General features: G+C 37.2%; 1 protein-coding gene across 8 annotated transcripts in view; it reads right to left on the bottom strand.

The window, feature by feature from the left end:
• PUM2 (pumilio RNA binding family member 2) overlaps positions 1-16,889 on the bottom strand; it is a 75,256-nt gene that overhangs the window by 24,570 nt on the left and 33,797 nt on the right. For 6 of the 8 annotated variants that reach the window (XM_076332711.1, XM_076332710.1, XM_076332713.1 and 3 more), the window contains exons 4-10: positions 16,626-16,813; positions 15,811-15,983; positions 12,230-12,500; positions 11,852-11,945; positions 9,772-9,897; positions 8,467-8,606; positions 6,549-6,687 (exon numbers count right to left, since the gene is read on the bottom strand). In XM_076332711.1, the coding sequence (XP_076188826.1) occupies positions 6,549-6,687; positions 8,467-8,606; positions 9,772-9,897; positions 11,852-11,945; positions 12,230-12,500; positions 15,811-15,983; positions 16,626-16,813 (1,131 nt within the window). The remainder of the gene's footprint in view (positions 1-6,548; positions 6,688-8,466; positions 8,607-9,771; positions 9,898-11,851; positions 11,946-12,229; positions 12,501-15,810; positions 15,984-16,625; positions 16,814-16,889) is intronic. The other 2 variants (XM_076332712.1, XM_076332714.1) reach the window with 1 other exon arrangement.

Below are 16,889 nucleotides of genomic sequence, written 5' to 3'. Positions count from 1 at the left end.
AAAGCTCTAACACATTATAATGAAGTAGAAGAATTGGAATAAGAATCCCTAAAAAAATGGAAGACGAGCGAAGATAATCTAAGAAAGGGTGCTGACAATGAAAAGATAACACCACCTAATTTTTAGGTTGACTGTTCTTATAAAGCAATAAAACAAAACCCAAGAGAATTTTAATATTCCTCCCATGTTCAAATATATACTAATGCTATTAAGAAAAATGTCAAGATTGCAAAAATCACACCTATTTTTGTACGTCTAAGAACCAAGATTTTGCATACTACTTTAAGTCAGTTTCCATGTATGTTCAGAACTAGGTCCAGCAGAGTTCTCTATGGACCTGAAGACCTGGGCCTCTAATTCCAGGTGAGTACCTCAATCACCAGGCTTTCAAGTCATATTTTCTCCTCCTCAATTTCTAAGACATCTGTATAATCTCTTCTGCCTAGATGCCTTGCTCCAAAAACAGAGCTGAAAACACTATCTGCCTACTGGCCTGGTGGTTATCGTACTCTGCAGGGAAGCTGGAGACGCAGGTCCAAATTCTCTCACACTAAGAAAATCCAAAGATATGAAGGAGACTCAGTAACTGAACAGGAGAGGAGAGATGAAAATCCAGATCTTTAGGTTCAATTCACGGTTCTGGAGATGAATGCACTATACTTGTTATGACAACTTGTCATTACTATCATTCCTAACCTGTTTGTTCTCATTGCTCACTACTTGTTTTGCATTCCAGGTCCATCTACCTTCTCTTTCCCACCAGCAGCACAGGAAGACAGTTGTCCTCCACAGAGTTTGTCTGAAAGTTTGGCTAGTTAAAACCAACCAAAACAGGTTCTTACAATTGAATTGGTTAGGTAATTTTCACTATAGGTGCCACTGCCTCCTCCACCTACAAAATTGTGCTGTGCTGCCCTACCACCTTCACCACTAAGAAAGACTGCTACATTCCCAAGGTAGGGGAAGGTGAGAGTGACTGCTGCCTGTTTTACTGTAGTTCTGTAGAGAACACAGCATAGAATATTAGAAGATTAGTGACACAGTAGGAAAGCTCTTTATAATCATAGAATGGTTTGGGTTGGAAGGGACCTTAAAGACCACCTAGTTCCAACCCCCCTGCCATGGGCAGGGACACCTTCCACTAAGACCAGGTTGTTCAAAGCCCCATCCAACCTGGTCTTGAACACTCCCAGGGATGGGGCAACCTGTTCCAGTGCCTCACCACCCTCATAGTGAAGAATTTCTTCCTTATATCTAATCTAAACCTAGCCCCTTTCAGTTTAAAGCCATTACCTCTAATAATACCACATATGTTCCTGCATACGTTAGCAATGTTTAATTACTAGTACCTACATAATTTCTACTTTTACTCATAGCACATTCAATTGATAGTACGTTGGTCCTGCCATTTGTTACTGCTGTATCAAATAAAACCACTTTTTCAGAACTCAGAACTGGCTAATACTGACCAGTATTTACTCTGTCCACCTACCCCCTTCAAATGTGCAAACCCACAGATAATGCTATAGCTGTATAAAAAAGGACTGATCATATATTTACACTCTTGTGCTCATCTGAAACATGCACAGCATTTTATATTACTTCAGGCCCACAATGCAAACAAGCCTATTTTCCAATGCAAAATACTTGGGGGGGGGGGGGAGAGGGGAACCACAAAAAGATAACATACACAGTATTGCATAAATTAAATTTACTGGGATTAATACTAATGTAGTTTAATACAGTAATTTTAGATTTTGTAAAATAACTGACTAGTATGACTGCTGAATTAAAAAACGGAAGCAACTTGCACATGCTCTTTGCATTACAAAATGCCCAATTTCTCTTGAAACTTCCTTGCCACTATCTTACCTGTGATGCCACCCACAAACAGGTCATTTAAAATTAGTAACAATAAGCTAGGTCATGAGCATCAAGATACTGTCCATCACAGAAGGTTCAGGCTATGCATGAGAACTGATACATGCTTCTATGTTCCTAATCTCTGAAATGAATACATTCTGACCTGGAATAGGAGGCTTCTCAGCTTTCTACTCAAATCTGCTAAAACAAAAGCAATGTAGGACTATTTGTGAAATTGCATCTGCAGCCTCAAAAGTATAAAATTATTTGCTTTGACATGAAAAATACGATTTCAGAGGGACCATCTCAGATCAGATTAAATAATTGAAGAACAGCTCTCATAGCAAAACCTATGTCTTCTGCTTTCCCTTCCTTCACAGTATTCTACAAACTTTGCACCCTACCCCAGAAAGGTGAGCACAAAGAGAAAAACTATTTCCCAGCCTTCTCTCTTATCGAAGATAAGATGGTGACTTGCCAGATCTTCTCTCCAATTCCGTCTCTCCTCCTGTTTCAGTTTTTATTATCTCTCCATCACATCATCATCTCCCTGTCGCTGTGCAATTTCCCCTCCAAATTAACAACTATCAAACCTCATTTCAGTGCCTTCACATTCAAGCTTACTGTGGTCTTCCACTGCAACCAAAAAACTAAAACATACTCTTTGTTTCCTAATCAGTTCCTACTCACACCTTTTATTTTAGAATTCAACTGCTCTATCTACACTTACCGTCTTCATATCAGCAGGGAATATGAAGGTAAACAATCTGGTTTACCAGTACTGTGCTTTGCTGAAATGATTTCTAAATGTCTCCAAAACTACAGACTCCGAAAACTTCCTGGATTCTTTTCACACAAGCCTTAAATGTTCTTAAAGAATGAGAGGAAATCTGTTCTCTTGGCTCATGCAGCCCATTCTTAGTGTTGCTCTTATCCATCCAGTAATTTCTTCAGTGTCTTTCACTGGATACTTCACACACTCTTCTCACATTTTTGTATGTAATACCACAAAGCTCTGCCCAGATCTCCTACTCCCTTCCCTCTATGCAACTTGCCTCGCTGATGACACCCAAACGTATGTCAGAGTTTGTCACTTCTCTCTACTCAGTTTAAGTTAACAGATGTGACACGTCTTACTGCCAACTCAATTATCTGCCCCTTTTAACACTACCATCCTGACACCTCTCTCTCCCCCCCCCCCTCCCCCCCCCACTCAGGAGCATAACCTGCAAGTCATCGTAGAGCCCTTTCTCCCTATGTAGAAAATTTACTGCTTCTCCTTTCTCAACATTCCCAAGATCCAATTATTTTCCTCTGCATACAGATTTGAAAATGTATTCAGCTCTTAATCTTACATCTTTCCTTAAATGCTGCAGTCTTCACTTCAGTCTCCCAAGCTTACTAAAACCTGAGCCACTATAACCTTTCGTTTGTTCTAACGAAGATATGCACAGCCTTATCTCTGCACTTGTCCTCTCACAAATCAAATTCAGAACTTACTATCCTACCAGTAAATGATTTATACTTTCTATAGCCGTCGTAACTTTGCCGATACTGTAAACTCCCTGTATGTCTGCCACAATTAAATCTGACTTCTATTTCATACTACCTGGAGGCACAGAATGCATGACCCACCACAACGTCACACTTCAAATTCCTCTAGGTAATAAAAAATGCAATGCCAGTAGACAGAAATTGTTGATTTTAATGTTTTATACATGTTTTTCAGACAACTCAATTTACACGCCCATCTGCATGCTAGATGCACCATTACAGTCAGTGCTAACAGCTTCACTTGCATGAATTCAGTAAAACTAAGTTGCATTTGATCTAGCCAATGCAGTCAATGAAGCCTCCGGAGGGATTCAGCTGACCCGCTACTAGACATCTATTTTAGGGTAAGCTGAACAGATCTGCAGCCTCTGTACAGCAACTGCACTAGGGAGGATCTCCACTGAGCACAATGGCTCCTTAGACAACCGAGGTCACATGCAGATTCCTGAATTTGGATGACTAAGCTGAGTCCATCCGTTGTCTGTGATGAGGACTGGTTTTATTCGTAGAAAAGAATATATACTGATCATATTATGATGAAATTGGGAGTACCCTCTGACTGTCTTACACATTTATTCAATCAGAAACTGTCTGGTTTTTAAGAATCCTTGTTACCGAAAGACTTCCTAAATTAGGACTGGGATTTAAAATGTAATTGCACAACTCCAATGCAAATGTATTTCACTTTTGATGGTTTTAAAAAAGAACCTGATTTTTTCTGAAAAGAGACTTAACAAAAACATTATGTGAAAAGTAACCTGGATTTCAGACACTTCCTCTTTGCACTCAGGATGAGGTATGTGCCTTAAGTGCTACGTGAATACACCTCTCTAAATAATTAATACAGAAATACTTGAAATACCAAATTTGAAAAATAAAACAATCCCATAGTTGGGATAGCTCATTAATTTCATCCAACATGAAGGTTGTGGCAAGGAGAAAGCAGCTGAAATGATTTAAAGACAGCAGTATGGAGCTGAATAATACACACTCATTTATTAGCTCGTAGTGAAGCCAAACTACAAATACTCTCTGTAAAGAATATTCAAAAGCCTGAAACTCAGTTTGGACCTATGCTTTCTTGTAAAACATCTAAGTCCATCAAAACAAGAATTCCACACATTTTCTGCTTGTTTATTACGTTATATGTGTTGTTCAGTGGTTACTACCTGGGGTTCACTTATTCACATTTTTGTATCTAGATGCAATTTAGTGACTTTGACTCAATTTTATACTAAGTGAATAGAAAAGGCACCTCTGGAGCAAAACCCACTTTATTCTAAATCAGGTAACTAAAATAGAGGCAGATGAATCAAGACTAAAAGTTCCTATTTCTCTTCACTAGCTATAAAAGGAGCCTTAAGTATCTAGCTCAAATAAAGACATCAAACAGTATCGTGATTCCCATCTAAAATGGCTTGTGTTCATTTCATCATCCTATATTCTTCCCCTTCACCTAAAAAGAGGTATCACCAGCGCTCCCTATGACTCACTACAAAACCAGTTTATGATGACTGAGAAAATAAATGTCCTTTTTGTTTGTATTTTGAGCCCTGTTCTCTGTAAGAGTGTGGTCAGTAAGGTTGAAAGCCAGTTGCACACAATTCCTATTATGGAACAGTCTGAAATACATTCACATGAATAAACTTTTTCTCTGGCCATCCAGGCATGCAGCAGATGGGACAAAGAAGCAACCTACAATGGAAACTGAATAAAAAGGTTCCTGCCCTCACAGAAAACCTCTTGGGGCTTGTGGAGGAGGAAAAAAAGTCTCCAAGTCCAATCTTCACAGGACAGGCTCTTGCATTACCGAGTTTACATATTTGACCACTCAGTATTACTTTCAGTCATCCGTTTGGAGAGGGGGCCTTTTTGTGGATTTTAAGAACTACCCTTGAATTATTTAAGACAGATACTTTTCTTTTTGAAAATAATGCTCTTTTTACATCTTCCTATAATGAAGTCACAAATTTGGGCTGGGTCAAGGTCTCAGATGTTGATCTGACTCAAGCTAAATGTCACAAGCTTTTTACAAGGCATGGACCACCCTTCTCCATTACTTCAGTGAGGCACAGAGATACCACTTGACAGGTGCTGTGACAGCACACTTTGCCAATTCCTCATTTTAGGTGAAAGAGAAAGATGCTAAAAGCTGAAGATACTACTGCATGAGAAGAAATAAAAATGGCAGTTATAAAACAAAAGAGACACGAAAAACACCAGAGCCAGTCTGTTCTGCAGCTAGAGGTGTAAAATCTGATCATGTGAGGCAAAGTGCACAATGCAGTCCTGGAGCATCCAGCAACAAACTAACTCTGACTTCTATAGGTTGTGAGGCATTTCAAAGTAGTGCTGACAGGGGAGAGAACCTGTACAAGTCAAATGCATTTGTAGCTACCATCAATGTTATCCGACTTAAGATTTTACATAGTTAACTTTCATACTGAAGAATGGCCAAGTATACTTAAATTGTTCTTGCTCAGGTAATTGTACCAAACACTTAAGTGACCCTGAACTTCAAGCTAACACATTGTGCATTTATGATACATGTACTGAGACTCAGAATAACCATTCCCCGGATAAGTCAGAAGCCATGCACACTAAAAGGATCTGAGGCTCCAAGCTTTGGAGTGCTTCTACTTCAAGCCTGTTGTGATCTTCAGAGATGATTAAGCAGTAATTTTCTTTTAAATTTCCTAATTTTGGATTCTGAATCTTAGATTTTACTATTATTATATGCTGCAAGTAAGAAATTACTTCAGAAAGACAAATTAATACTTCCTGTTGCATCAGAGTAACTATTCAGACAACTCATGACCTTTTAAGACAGCATGTAGTTGCTTCATTATATATTAAAGTATCCTGCAAAAATCTACAATACTCCTTGTGCATAGATTTGTAACAACAAATACAGAGAAAATGCTCCAAATCAAAAATGCTAGCGGAATTTCTTGTGCTTTAAGAATCCTGTGCCAGTATTTTAATCCAACTGAACAACATAAAACTATATAAAACTCAATTCTAAGCAGCTTATCATAAACACAGGAGGACTTTGATAATTAATCTGGTCTCTAGTAACACCAATATTTTAACTTTCAGTGATTCTCTTAATCCACTGATAACATACATACCTGGCATGCCTGTAGCAAGACCCTGACCAAAAGCCAAAGCTGGATTTGCTGCTGCAGCTGCTGCAAGTGACTCTGCCTGCTGCCCTTGCTGACCCTGATTGGGAGTAAGCGGGCGCTGAGTTGCTCCAGCACGCAGAACCTGGAAAAGACCAACACGACACCCTTTCCTTAAAAGGTAAGAAAGCAAGTCCATTATATGCTAAAAAAGGTTTAAAAAAAGATATAGAACAGTTGCTTTGCATATTTGATGCCACTTAGCTCTCAATTTTGTTTTGGGAATATTCCACCTTATTGGTTTCAAGGATATACACATACAAAGAATAAAAGGCATAAACTATTTTGCTGACAAATGTCACAATAAAATATCTGCCCTGCTCTGGACAGCAGAACCCATGTATGTACCATCAATGGTAATAAGTATAAAGTAAGGAAGAAAATCTGTAAGACCGATACATTTATGATCTGCATTATTTATTAACTGAACAACTGTCCTTCCCTGATAAATGCATTTGTTTACATTATTTTCAGGCAATTGAATGATGTAAGTCTGAATGCTTTGGAGCTTGTAGTAACTCGTCTAAATAATTAACACTACACTGCCAACAGTGCTGTAAAAAAATGCACCCACTAAGTTTTAAGAATTCACGTAACACTCCATTACCATGCAACACAGGCTTATTTTATTATGTTCTGACAGCATATCTCTGGGAATCTGATTAAAAAGCAATCTAAATTCTTGCAACTACTCTTTCCTCTTGGTTAAAATAATCTTTTCCAGGTCCAAAATAAGAGGGAAATACAATTTACAATATATCCCCACGAAATATCTTAGATGTGATTTGCATAAATTGGATATTAATTTTATAGAGAAAGCAAAAAAACACTGGAGAGATGATATACATTCAGTTATCAATGCAGTTCATTGATAACAACAATCAGTAGGAGGAAAGATCCACCTGAATATTAAAACAGTGATGAAGCTACTCTGGAACTCTGAGTCATAGTAACTCAAAGTCACTTCTTATTAAATTTATAAGAATGGTATTGAAATGAACAATATTGCTAGTAAAAAAAATAGTTACATTCATTCAAGCATAAGATCATTACAAGATTTGTGTTTTTTCTTTGTAGAAAAAGGCCATTTGTTTATACTGAAAGATCATACAATGGTTTTAAAAATGCATCCAGAATAACAATAGAAAATTAGCTTTTTCTTTTTTAAAGTAACTTTAAGAAATGGAAATTTCAACAAGTTCTTGTAACAATTGCTTACTCTTGATTTATCAAGGCAAAAATAACATATGGCACGTGGTGATGTTGTAATACAATTATTCTGTCACAGAAAAATATGCAGGGCAATCCTTCTTCCCCATGAAGCAACAAAACTACTGATACTTATTTATATAATGTACTAATATTTATTTCCCTACTTTTTAAAGAGACAAAGAAAAATGTGTAACATTCCATTTTCCAGCTAATTAATAAAAATGCAGATCAATTTTTTCCCAGGCTTAAAAGAAAAAATATCCTCCTAAAATTACTAAAACATCTCTTTTCATCCCCTTATGTTAGCTTTCTAGATTAGTTTTAAACTTTACATTAATTTTTGAGTAACTGTACAGGCAGCATTATCTAGACATAAACATAAAAGCACAGTAACCTGGATTAAAGGAACTATTTTTAATGTTTTTTATTTAAAAAATTGGGACTGCAAAGTAAGCAGAATATTTAGTATGCAGTAAATTAATTTTTAAAGAATGATAATCAGTAATGTAAGGAAATTGAGGATTTTTAATATTCATTATTTGATACAACAAATCATCTGAATTATGTAAAATTTTCTAGAATCTGATCCTTATATACTGAAAGTGTTAAGGTAAGGCTTTAAATGCACATCTCCTTTTTATGAAGAACATACCGGTTGCTGTCCCTGTTGTGCCTGTGAAGCCGCTTGCTGATTTGCTGTGGTATTTGCTGCTGCAGCTTGCTGCTGAAATAAATTGGCTGGATACACCCCCCATGGAACACCATAATACTGAGGCGGAACCACAGCAGGACCTAAAAACAGAAAACATGATTATTCCATCTATTGCAGCTAGTTAAAATAGTTGTTTATATTGTTTGTAGCATCCCTCTTTGATCTATCTTCTAAATGTCAAAACATAAATCAGTATTAAAAAGAAATGAATTCCCCTATTAGCCAAAACGATACATGAACACAGATGGGTTAAAGGATTCACATCAAACCATACCTTCTCTATGAAAAAATAAATACCCTCGTGAGACTCAGGTGACAAAAAAAAACTTAAAGCAATCAAAGCTTGTATACCAAAGAACACTCAAAAAATCAGTTTCCATGGTTGGAAGAAAGATCATTTCAAAACATCACAGAATGAACCAAATTCATCCTCCTGACAGTGTTATACTGAGACTTTGATCATCTATTATTCCTCCTTTCTGTATGCTTCCTTTGCTTATAAACACAACTATTGCCTCTGCCTCCCCTGCCTACTACGTCACTGTCTTCAGAGCGGGCACACTTACCTCTACCAGTCTATTGATAAAGAACCCGTAGAAGAATGAGCTCTCTACAACACTGTATTGTACACATAATGCATTATGTATACATGTATTTCTACTGCCTTTCCTGTGAAACCACCAACCGGAGATACAGAGGTTTTTTTCTATGCTCAGGTCCGAGCACTAGCTGGGACTTGAATAGTCAGTGGTGTTGTTTCACAGCGGTATATATTAACTTTAAGAGATTTTCCTGGGCTTGGGGTTTATCTGTTGTCTGGGCCTTTTAGCACACTGAAGACCATCTTTATTCTCATGCCCACTGGGAATGAGAAAACCTGGAATTAGAAAATTAATGCACCGAGTAAAAACCTACAAGGAAAGGCTAGCTGTCTCATCTTTTGAAAATAATACGTACTACTAATGTCAGATGAAACCTTATTAAGGAAAAACATTTTTAGAACAGAAGAAACCTAATTGTTCTATATAAAAGTCCAATGGAAAGAAATACTCAGAACCCATATATAACGGAAACTGAATCCCTTTACATTTTAGTGAAAAATCTTCAAAACTGCAATATTACTTTTCCTACAAGTCCCTCCTTCCCAGAAATATATTTACAGAGAAAAAACAGGATGGATTTAGTCTTTTTTCTAATTTCATTCAGTAAAGTTATCAAGATAGACACTAGAAAGTGTTCAGTTACCTGCTAGGGTAGCTGCTGCAGCTAATCCAGCTGCAGTGTATGGGTCAGTACCTGGAGGAGCAGCACTGATAATGTATGGGTTTGGCACAAAAGCAGCTGGAGCCAAGCCTGCTGAGAATACGCCTGCTACAGTAATAAACAGAGTTTAATTATAGCTAACACACTTAGCAAGCATCATCATATTCAAACCAATCAAATCACAAAGCATATTTGTTAAAATCAGAACTGCTTCTACTTTGGGAGTTTCTAAGAGCAGGTACACCATTACAGAAATCAACACTTCTACCTCTTCTCACCAGTTCTTTCTTACTAACGCCAAGGCCTAACAGCTTTGTTTTGCTGGATCTACAGACTCCACGGAAATTTCTCACATGTATCTACCCACCCTTATATAGAAGGGATTATTCAAAGTGGAATTTACCTTGCCCAACTTTAACTACCTAAAAGTTACACTTGTCTTACAACTAAATCTGTATCAGACAAATCATCTAGTGTTTTAAGTGAATCAGCCAGATAGAATGAATCCCCTGCTAGAGATAATCATCTCTTTTCACTGACAATACAAAAAAAGTCTAACCAGGCAGCTTAAATCAGATATCTGGCTTTTAAACAGCCAGTTATGAGATGCTAATCTTACTTTCAAGAATCTAAATTTGATATAAGGATTTTAATGCAAGGAGACAACTGAAGAAACTCACGAGTCAAACTAGGCATTGCTACCCAGAGTTTGCCCCATCAGTCAGTCAGGTTCATGTACTTTCTCCAGCACTGAGGCAGCAACTAGTCCAGCAAGCATGGCACATCAAACTATGTTTCTCCATCCAAATAGGAGGCTTCTTGCTAAGTTTCTATTAACACGCATATCAGAAGATGCTGCATTTCAAAGGGGCAAGATACAGCTGACTGCTCAGTCAGCACTTCATACAAAGTAGGGGCTTCTCTGCATTTTAGAAGTCAAAGACAGGCAGAAGACATGACTTGTGGACTCACAAACATCTCAATCTGCCATGCTCCCAGCTCTAATACTGTATTAGTCAGCTACATAACACTAAAGAGCTGCCACTTTTAAACCCCAGATATAGGCTGCTGATCCGTGTCTGAAGAGACCTCACAATCCAGCTAAACAAGCCAGTGGGAAAACTTAACTGTCACCATATCGTAGGAGAACACGGACACATCCCTTTGGAGATGCTGGTTCCTATTTTTGCCTGCCCTTCAGAACCTGAGAACTCTTTTTCCTTCGCAGAGGAAGGAGGTAGGTGCACACACCTCAACAGCCTAGTGGTAGAGAGTGGGACAGGCAGGAATCTTTACATCTGCCCTACAGTGTCAGAATTGAAGAGCTCCCTTCCTTAAATAAGGAATTGCTTCCATGTGCGTTCCAACCTCCCTCACCCCAAACACACAGCTTCCCCACAGTAGCAGATAAAACTGTTGTCACTGAAATATAGCCTCCTTGTTGAGTTGCCAGCACACTAAGAACTTTATGCATTTAATTAATTCACTGAATTACTTTAAAGAGACAGAAAAAAATGCTTGCTAAAGAGTAATTCCATCACAAAGAAAGGTACCCGCAAGAATAAAGAGTTATCTGTTTAAAAGGTGCCATTAACAAGGAAGGATGAATTAATCAACACAAAAGTCTGATTTCAAAATCCTACGACACAATGGTTTTAACTGGATTATCAAAAATAGTGAACTGCAAGAGAAGACTAGAATTGCATATTTTTGTTACTTTAGTAAACAAAGCTAGTGTTTCTATCACTACTTATAGCAGAAAAGCTTTTTTACTTTTTCTCCCATCAAAATTCAACTATTGTTCTACACAAACAAAAATAATTTTTATTTCTTTGTATACAACAGTTCAAAGTAGGCAAAAATTTACACAACAGAAGACTTTCTCTAAGGACCGGACAGTCTTACGCAGTCATTCTGAGCAGTTTTCAGGAGAACTGCTAAAATGGGCCAATTGATCAGCATCTATTTGAATGAGAATACTGTGGGTAAAACTGAAAGGATTATACAAAGCAACACAGCCACTTTTGCCAGGGATGCTTGCTGTACTTCATAAAAACCTCACCTATGTGTGGCTGCTGAGCTGCAGCCAGTGCGTATTGCTGCTGCTGGGCTGCTGTTAACTGTTGAACAGTCAGAGCATTAGTCCTCTGGAAAAGCTATTGGAAAAGAAAAAAGATGCATTTCAGTTTTCAAGTCAGGGCTATAATATACTGGATTTACTTACAAAAAAGATTTTAAACCAAGCTTCTATTCTAATAAATTACTAAACTAGAAAATTGTGCACCAATATTCTTCTAGATTAAATATACATTTATTTGCCTTTGACTAAGTCACAGACAAAACAAAATTAAATGCATGATATGCTTAAATGACTGATTATTGAAGAGGATAATGCACAACTTAAAGGACAATTTGGCATGTTTTCAAGTCCAGTACTAACCTGCTGCTGAGAATTGTAGTCAAAAAGTCCTACAGTAGCTCCTGAAGAGTCCATTTGTACCTGATTGCCAGGATAGTCAAACTGTAGAGAATCAAGACCAACTTGTTCCATGGCATCTAGATTCTGATTTTCTGGATTTGAAAATTCTTCTACCAGAGGCTTGTGGGCTGTAGGATTGGGAAGTGGACCTAATCCTTCCGTGGTGCTGGGATTGGGGCCCAAGCGTTCAGCCACTTCTGTTGGGGAGGCTTGTCGACTTCCAGGGGTACGACTGTTTAGAAGAAATTCAAGATAGACTCTTCAGTCTTAAAGCTGTCCATGGACAGACTACAACATTTCTGTTTTAAAAGGATCTCTGAACTCAAGAGACTTTACAAAGGGAAGTGACAGACTGATTTTAACAATTTTAACCAGCATGCATTGATGGCTCAAGATAGAGAACACATTTCATTTCAAAGCATAATTTTATTTATTTTTTTAAACTTTAAGACTATACAGCTCTTCAAATCACTGTGAGAGAAACAAACTAATCTTTGAGGCTGTTTTGAGTGAAATAGAGTGAACTGTGGTCACCTGTAACTTTTGGGATGACTCTATTGCATTTTGCAAGCGACAATTATTGGAAAACGTATTGAAGAGAAATTAAAAAAAAAAAGGAAATGGCTAAGTATCTCACGCCGAAGGAGAGAAAGAGACAATAAAACTTCAACTGGAGAAGACAAACATACAATATAGCAAGTGTCTTTCACATCTCAAAAGCAAACAATACATTTTTCACCTTAAGTAAAATGGACTAATAACTGCCTCATTTAGCATTTGACTAAAACGTTTCATTTCCTACACAACTCATTTAATAGACTACACTACACCAGATGATTGGTCAGGGGAAAAAAAAAAAGCGTTCCTAATATAATCCCATTGATTCCTTCTCAGTTTCCCTAAGAATAAATACAGCCTGTTGTTCCAGAAGAAAATCTTTACAATGGAGCAAAATGTAGGTGTTTGATTTCTGTTGGCAGTAAGACAGAGACACAGAGCTGGAAATTGTTTACTATGCCAAACCCCTGAAAGTTCAATTTCCAAATATGAAGGGCTGGTGGCAATTGAGATGTAGGTGGCTACACTTACACATCTCTAGGTGCACTAGTGTTTAAATTCCCATCAGAGGGGATGAAAATCTAGTCAATACCATTGACAGAGCCTAGACAGCAACTCAACTGACCAGTCACTAGGTGTTTACTTTAGGGTAAAAGCTGAATTGTTCTCTCATCTCCACCAGCTGTATTGACTACATCCCCACTGACTACAGGGGAATCTCTGTGCACCTATAAACACCTACAGGCAAACACCTGAAGTGAGATGTCAACAGATTCACATCCTAAACAGATTCCCAACCCTGTATTTGGTTAGATTTAAGGTACCTTAATTTGGAGTGGTACCCCACCTTCTGAGTCAGGCCACATTGTTTAGACTACCAATTTTTACTGGCAAAAATCTAAGTTAACTACTAGGAAGGAGTTGTGTGAGAGAATCTGTGATCCCTTAACAGCATTATTGTGTTGGCAGAACTCTGTAATAATATATTGTTTCTCAGGAAACATACAACTTCCAGTTAAGTTTGCTTTATTTGTGAAAACTGGGCTCAAATACAAAATGCCGTCTTGCAGGATGAAACTACGTTTCACTGCAAGACCAGTATGGTATACTGCTAATTCTAGGATAGAGAAACAGCCTTAGTACTACCTGTTCTCCTCCCTCTTCAGGGCTCCAAAGTTGAAGTATCTGTTCCTCACTGAAGCACAAGATTAACGCAAAGAAATCTGCTAGTACTTATGCGTTTGCTGATACCAACTCTAAAGACCGTATAGCTAGAAATCAGACTTTTAGTGAGTTTATTCAACGATACTGTATGATCTATTACTTTGGACAAGATACTTTGAAGATAAAGCAGTTACACTAGGGTTTTTTTAATGTAACGACCAACCTCATGATGATTGTCTGTAACATACTGGCTACCATCTAAGTATCCTAGCTAGCAACCATGTCTTGTTCAACATACAAAACTTGAGTTTGAAGCCATTTAATATTCCTTATTCTTTCCAAGTGACATACAGTATCAACAAAGTGAAGAACAAAAGGAAAAAAAGGCAGTTATTTCAGTACATAGTTTAAAAGAGCTGTAAGTACAATAAAAATACAAGGAGGAGGACAGGACAAAGTTTCTTTGTTAATACTTATGTTTACCTAATATAGGTTGCTCCTTATATTGGTGCTGTTCTGTTGCTATAGTTAAAGTTGTGTCAATACTTCAATTATAAACCTCTGTTCGGAGGGCTTTATACCACCATTTTACACAGCCCATTTAAATTAGATGGCCTTTTTTTTTTTGAGAGAGAGAGGTTTACTGGCTTTGGATGCTTTTTTGCACTTGTATAATTTTTAATAATTTCTCTCTTTAAATAATACAAAAGGTAATTTGCAAGCAACAATTTCAAAATTGAAATAGATACCAGTAAAGAAAAGCAGGACAAAATTTATTCTGCATTTTCTACGTACAATATTGAAGGTAACTTTGTTTATCGTGCATATTGCAGCATGCATCCGAAAGGAGCTAATTTGAGCTCTCTAATATGCTTGGTATTATATTCTTTTAAATAGTATGTCTTGGAAAATAGACTTGAAGAATCCCTCCTTAGCCTCAGGTAAATACATTTTTTTAAAGGGTAGGAAATACTTACGTATGGGATTCAAACATGCATTTTAATGTACTTGTTCAATTATGAAACCACAGCTATTCGGTCACATTCATCACATTAATACAAATTTATGAGCAGCACTCTAGTTTTCTGATCTTGTTAATTCTGTATGACAGTTACAAATGCATCACAGTCATTTAAAAACAATGATTATTACTTTAAAAATACCCAATTTAAAATGCAGTTTAGTATTAGGAAAAAAACAGGCTGGCTGTGCTGTCATATAGGAGTTCACAGTTCAAAAGCTCGAGCTTAGTCCAAATTTTTTTCCCTCCTAAGAAAACAACCAAACCACAACACCATTCTATACTGTGAATAGGTGACATTTAGCTATGTGAATAGGGAAATACATTGTTTCTCCTTAGTCAAATAGATGGTTTCTATAAAGACTTTTGTGGGGAAATAATTGTGTTAGGCTGTGGTATCCACTAGCAAAATTAGAAGGAAAATTAAAATTCTGTAGGACTTACTCTCTACAACAACAATCAGATGCAAAAGTTAGAGTATTAAAAAGAAGCAGAGAGAGAAAAGAATTTAATTTCAAATTAAAAGGGTTAAAGTTTTCATCCCTCTTTAATTCACCACATTTTGAAGGTACCCATTTACTTTGAATAATTACTATATTAAGATGAATTTGTCTCATGAGAAGTGACACACACATTAATGACATCCTAAGAAACATGTGGCACAGTGGGAAAGGGAGGACGTGAGGTAGGAAGAATCAGTCTGCAGCTGGGTAATGTTTAAAGCTGACACACAAACCAGAACTGTAATAATGCCCTTAAGAGACATGCTCGTCTTCTTGAGAAACAGTTAAAAGCTTACTTAAAATCTTTGCAATCGGCATCCATTCCATTTGGCAAACCTCTGCCATTTATTTTAGTAACATCCTCATCATCTCCTTGTTTAAGATCTCTGTTTTTGTCCTCCTCAAATGGAGAAGCCTTGCCTTTCTGATCTCCTTTCTCAGGTCCATCTGTTTCAGCATCTCTAGTGCCCTGAGGAAAAAGAATCTGTTTGATTCTGAATATTGAACAGAACACAATAGGAGCACCACAAGGTGACCTAATTCTACACTACAGTGCACGTAAACAATACAAACAGTTTGTTTTCAATGAAATTGCATTTGGTGGGTAACTTGGTCATCAAGTTTCAACCACATGCAATTAATAACTGCCATAATGTGAAAAGGAATGCCAAGATTTATAATGGAAGAGCTAACTCAACCTTAACTATAGCGGTGCTGTTAAAGCAGTAACACTTCAAATTAGATAAAGTTTATTTTATACAGTTAAAACATCTAGTACAAAACAAACCCATATGTAATCACAGAATAGAAGAGCTAGCATAAAGCCCATCACACATTTTAAATTAAGCTATTTGCAATCTTTTTCCTACCTTTATTTAAAGGTGTTAGGAAAGTACGTTTTTTTAAGACAGCTTTTTAGCGAAGATTCCCAAACCACTTCCCTCTTCTGCCCCCTCCAACCAAGGAGGACAGACAGATAGCAACTACACACTTCCTTCTAAAGAGAAGAGTTAAAAAAGGAAAATGGACAAATAGAGTAGAAAATATAGCCATATAAGACAGTAAGACCATAGTAGGTAACTAGGCAAGCTTAACACACTGCATTACTTACAAAAGCTCCTTTCCTAAACCGGGAATCCAATTTATCAGCTGGAGAGGAACTTAATACATATTCTACCATGCTCACTCCAAGGCCACCACTTTCTGATCGTGGAGACAATACAGCATTTACTTCACTGTTTCCATGAAAACCCTGTCCAGGCTTTCTCTGTACCATAATAGGTTGGGACATAGAATGGTCTGTTAAAAACAAACATATAAATAGATAAATAAACCTACTGTATTTTTTTAAATACAACTTGTAATGTTTTTGCAT

This window comes from Aptenodytes patagonicus, chromosome 3 (genome assembly GCF_965638725.1).
Source record: "Aptenodytes patagonicus chromosome 3, bAptPat1.pri.cur, whole genome shotgun sequence".
Classification (NCBI taxonomy): Eukaryota; Metazoa; Chordata; class Aves; order Sphenisciformes; family Spheniscidae; genus Aptenodytes; species Aptenodytes patagonicus.
Note: the sequence above shows the minus strand (reverse complement) of the source record. Positions and strands in the feature narration are given on the sequence as shown.